General features: G+C 30.6%; 1 protein-coding gene across 1 annotated transcript; it reads right to left on the bottom strand.

Annotated features, from left to right (window-relative positions):
• Positions 1-488: 488 nt before the first annotated feature.
• Positions 489-4,556, bottom strand: LOC143055377 (uncharacterized). The gene is made up of 5 exons (XM_076228512.1): positions 4,434-4,556; positions 3,033-3,158; positions 1,774-1,899; positions 1,188-1,313; positions 489-644 (listed from the first exon to the last, which is right to left on the bottom strand). The coding sequence occupies exons 1-5, from the start codon at positions 4,441-4,443 to the stop codon at positions 580-582; spliced, it is 453 nt and encodes a 150-aa protein (XP_076084627.1). The 5' UTR covers positions 4,444-4,556; the 3' UTR covers positions 489-579.
• Positions 4,557-5,133: the final 577 nt, after the last annotated feature.

Raw genomic sequence — 5,133 nt, 5'->3', positions numbered from 1 at the left:
TTCGTCATTTATCCCTTTGTACACCTATTGTATAATATAAATTATTCAACGTGTGGTTCGTTTGATCTCAGTTCTTCTTTGGTTAAAAATCCGAATATGACGTCTTTATAATGTTCGCTGATCTGTGTTAATACGAGTTTTCAAAAAGACTGTTATAAGATTAAAGTAATCAAATAACCAGATTAAAAAAGACAAAACAAAATGAAAGGCCTATTGTTTATTTTGTTTTCGTTTTGTTTTGTTTTGTTTTTTGTTTTGTTTTTCTTATCTTCTTTTATAGATATTATCAGTTTTAATTTGGCGTGCAATTGTGTTCTCGAGATTGTTTATGCATTAATATATGCCATTAACACAAATTAAGAAACACGTGCTTTCATTAGATAAATACTTTTTTTTAAATTATCCGTTGATTTTTTTCGTCAAAACCTACTGCTACTCGTTCAATACATTTAACATACAAAGTTCAATGGATTCTAAGAATACTATTGTTTTCTTTTTTATAAGTATAAAATCAATAATTTGGAGAAGGACATTTAATTACAGAAATCAAAAGCTTGCAGCATCCAGTTGTTTCAATCTTCAACTTTGTAATCTTCGTTCCATTTTGCGATAACCCAAGAAATCACTAAACGATCTTTTAGTTTCTGAAAGGAAAAGATCACAATATAATGGGTACAGCGTTCAAGAAAAACGACAACACGTAGTCATCCTTAAAGTATGAAGTAACTATTTTGAAATATTCAAAGTAATACAAAATTATTTTTAGAATGAGTACACATCTAATCAAAAAGAAATTTGAAAATTTTGTTTTAGATTATTTTGTGAAGTACCTATCATGTCTCGTTGTAACGTTACTGTCTGAGTTAAAAATAGAATTAGGTGAAATGTTTGAATTAACTTATTCAAATCATAAATAGAACATACGTGTTGTTGTAAGCATACAGTACACGCACACAAGTCAGTCGTTTTGTAATGATCTCCATTACCTATACATATTTTGTAAATTTTAAGAAAATTAATTTGAGTGTTAAATTAACGTTCACATATACACTATTTTGTCTTACGCTAATGTATAAAAAAGAATTTTGAAAAGAACTAAGTGAAAAATTGCCAATCAAACTTGATTTTAATCTGAAATATATGTACAGATTTTTGTCATGCACAGTTTACTTATATGTATTATTTACCTTTGCAAGTGTCCTCATCTTCGTCAGACCGATCATTGCAATCGTAGTCTCCATCACATTTGTACCTGGAATTCACACATTCAATACCATCTTTGCATTTAACTAATCCTTCCTCACATTTGTATGCTGTAATAACAACGTTTTTGTAGGTCAAATATTCACAATTTGTATACTTGCGTTAGTAGGGTCATTTCAACGTTAATATAATCAAGCACAAGAGTTCTGTAAAACAAATCTGAAAATCAACGTCCTTTGAGAAGGGGTTTTCATAATGCAATGGTCTTACATTTTATACTTTACCATGTTAATTTTATTTCGATTTTTGTAAATTTCAAAATAAAGCATAGTATGATACGAAACCCGAAACTGCAGGTATTGTTTCTGAATTTTATATAATGTAGACATAATCTTTCAATCATTTTAATTGAGATCTGGAGCTGACATGCCCTTAAATGCTTAGTACTAAGGAAAGTGTTTTACCCTTGTTATGTGTGCCTTCATATTTTACGATTTCATAAATTCTTCAACTATTCATGGTATTGAATAAAAGTATAAATTGAGTACATATTTATTGTTTGTAGTTTACCGTTGCAAAAGTCTTTGTTTTCATCAGAACCATCTCGACAACCACGACGACCGTTACACAGTTCAAGGACATGAACACATTGGAGATCATCTTTACATTTAACGAAGTACTCCGGGCATTTATTCGCTGTATGAAACATAAAGTTAGAAGGAAATGATAATTTTAGACGTACTCATACAACTATTTCCTGTCGGTTATATCAATAGACTGTAACAGCATATATCGTTTATTCAAATCTAATAAGTCAAAAATAAACTGCGAACACCATGGTTAAATGAGAAGAAAGACAATTAAAGACAAACACAAGTATACAACAGTTTAATCAAGTCATATGAAAGAATAAGAAACATGAACCAAATCAAAACCGGGGAAAACTTCAGTTACTCCGAGGGATAAGCATATTCTGCTACATTAATTGCCCCGTACTCTGTAATGTTGTTACAATCTAGCAATGTGGACGAAACAACAACTATCAATAGCAGTTACCATCATTGCATGACTTTCTTATGGAAGATAAATCAACTGTCAATATCAGTTACCGTCATTGCACAACTGTCTTAGACTGTGGAAGAATCAAAATTAATGTAAAATCAATTGTTAATAGCTGTACGGGTTGTAACTGTTTTCCTATTTTGTTGAAACAGTTAGAATGTTCCATCACTTTAGAAGGTTGTGAAAAAAAAACAGGATATCCGCAATCATTTGTAAAACTTAAAGTGGTTTACGGCGTTGTCTTAGTCAAATAATATTTGTTACAGTTTTTCACGCAGTGATGCGAAATGTAACATGCATATGAAATGAGACAATTGACAATGTTTGGCATAAGAACTTATATTAAACATACAAATTACAGCAAGCATTTGGTAAGGAAAATATAAACGGTGCAAAGACAAATATGAAAATAAATTGAACGGGCAGACAAAAAAGTCTAAGAAACATAATAAGTCTGGCAAAATATTTGCATATCTATTTTTATATTTAAATAAAATAATGTTTTGAGACTTGTTAACTATCCTTTATATAATCCTATATAAGTTAGATCTTCAGCTAAAAAAACTTTCATACATGAATGATTCTAAGGTAACTTGGCATATCTCCAAATGTTACAGATGACGTTGATGTCATTTTTGTGTATTTGGTTTCAGTTTATCACAATAAAAAAATTACTGTATCATACATTTTTCACTAAAACGTATAAACGGAAAAAAACACAGATGAAATGAATTTGACTTCTTTTTCCATGATCTATTATGATTTACCTTTGCAAAAGTTTTCATCTTCGTCTGATTGGTCAGCACAATCATTGTCACCATCACAGATATCTCTGAGATCCACACATTGTAACCCATTCTGACATTTGACGTGCTCTTCATAACATTCGATTGCTGTAAGAAGATTACTGAATGTGAGGTCTATAAGGCTGATTTTTTGTTAGTTTTTGTTCTGTCTGTTGTACATTTATTGTATAAGTGTATCAATTTTGATAAAAAAAAATTGTAAAACAAAATAAATCCAAGCTTTATTGATAAAGATTTTACAAGACTCTGGTTCTCTTTCTACTTTGTTAATTGGTACATCATATACATCAGCAAATTCATTGCCTCCGACAAAATGTTGAATACGTGTATTCGTATTTACATGTAGCACCTGATATTTTTGAGTATTGGTTGCATTTTAATTAGTTTTCTTTGTTTGTTTTATAGATCTTTTGTTTTAATATTCGTCGTCATTCCGTATATATTACCTTGGCTTTGACAGTTTGTCTTCGACTGATGAAGTTTTAATATGTCTTTAGCATCCCCCGACTCTCGTTCACAAGCAGGTGTGTTTATCTTTATTTTTCAGAAATAGTTCCAGGAGAGGAAAATGTTTGTTGACTTCTATTTTATAAATATTTAGACCACTACCATGCGAATTTATATATTCATCTTATTTTTCGTCGTATTTTTTTCTTTCCATCACAAAATCGGTATAAATCTACACATTGCATATCATTTTTGCAGTTGGAACATGTATTGTAATATAAATTTGATGTTTTGCGTGTGCAAGTTTTGATACTGTTGATTTTCAAACAATATAATATGTGCGCTACGCAACTTGTCAAACCGTCCTTATTTTGTGTTGCTTGTTTTGTTCCATTATTTGTCCATGCAATTGAACGTCACTTAAAAAAATGGTACCATAAATTACAAAGTATTAGAGCATTGACGACCCAAAGTTCCGAGAGGTTTTGCCAAATACTTCACTGCAAATAGTTGTTTTCATTTCCTAAATAAAGCAACACATCTATGTGTTGTGCAATGCTAATTTCATCATGAAACACTTTCTCCACAATCAGGGGTTCAAAAAGGGATGAACCTAAGTTGAACCTTTGTGTTTCGATTTAAAAAAAAAGGATATCAATGTTTTAATGTTAGTTTCAGTATAAAAAAAATATAAGGCCAATGTCATAAAAATACATACTTTCTTGTAATTGGCAAAAAACTGTTGAAGGACTTGGAAGAATCTCTCCATTCCCCAATTTTTCAGCCTCATACAAAAAGTAAATATTTTATTACATTTAGGTAATATGGTTAATATATATCTTACACATCGGACAATTTATAAATATACACTGATATACAACATTTCCTTTGAATATTTTGATGTAATGTACCTACCTCTACACATAGTCTGTTCTTCGTCAGAACCATCTATACAGTCGTTTTTCCCATCGCACCGTTGATAATTTTCAATGCAAATGTCGTTAATTGTGCAACTGAACTGGAACCAGTGGTCACAATTCGCTTCTAGACAAACATAACAGATAAACAGAAGGATAACTATTTGCTATTTTGAAAAATCGAAAGATCTACTGCTTAATCTTCGATCACAATCTTTGCAATTTTGCAGCAACATAAAGACTTTTGATTTTTCGACCCTTTGCACTACTATGTCTTATGCTCAGTTGAAAGATCGACTCCACCATCTCATTAAACAGATTTTCTATAAAAATGGGAATCTTAGATACAAATTTCTTGTTATGGGTTACAATAATTCATATTTTGTGAAGAACCACACTGAATTTACTAGAAAATATACTGAAGATGATATCATCAAAATGCTGGACTTTTTTTATCGACAATATATTTGTTGAGTTTGGAGGATTCATATTTCAACATACAATTGGTATTCTAATGGGTACTAATTGTGCACCCCTAGTAGCCGATTTGTTGTTGTTGTGCCGGAAAATAAGCAGATACTGCTCCACAAGTAATGATCATAATGATTATAGTTTATTTTGTAAAGAAAACATGACACAACTTAACATTTAAACTCGTATTAGTAAGACTATACCTTCATATTTTGAAGAAAAAGAAA

Source organism: Mytilus galloprovincialis, chromosome 12 (genome assembly GCF_965363235.1).
Source record: "Mytilus galloprovincialis chromosome 12, xbMytGall1.hap1.1, whole genome shotgun sequence".
Taxonomy (NCBI): domain Eukaryota; kingdom Metazoa; phylum Mollusca; class Bivalvia; order Mytilida; family Mytilidae; genus Mytilus; species Mytilus galloprovincialis.
This window is presented reverse-complemented; position numbering and strand designations above follow the sequence as displayed.

Bases quoted from the DNA above. Each gene is read 5' to 3' on its own strand.
- LOC143055377 (XM_076228512.1), bottom strand. The intron at 1,314-1,773 runs GTAAACTACAAA...TTGTTATTACAG, and splicing joins AAACAAAGACTTTTGCAACG to CATACAAATGTGAGGAAGGA. The intron at 645-1,187 runs GTAAATAATACA...TTTTCCTTTCAG, and splicing joins AGATGAGGACACTTGCAAAG to AAACTAAAAGATCGTTTAGT.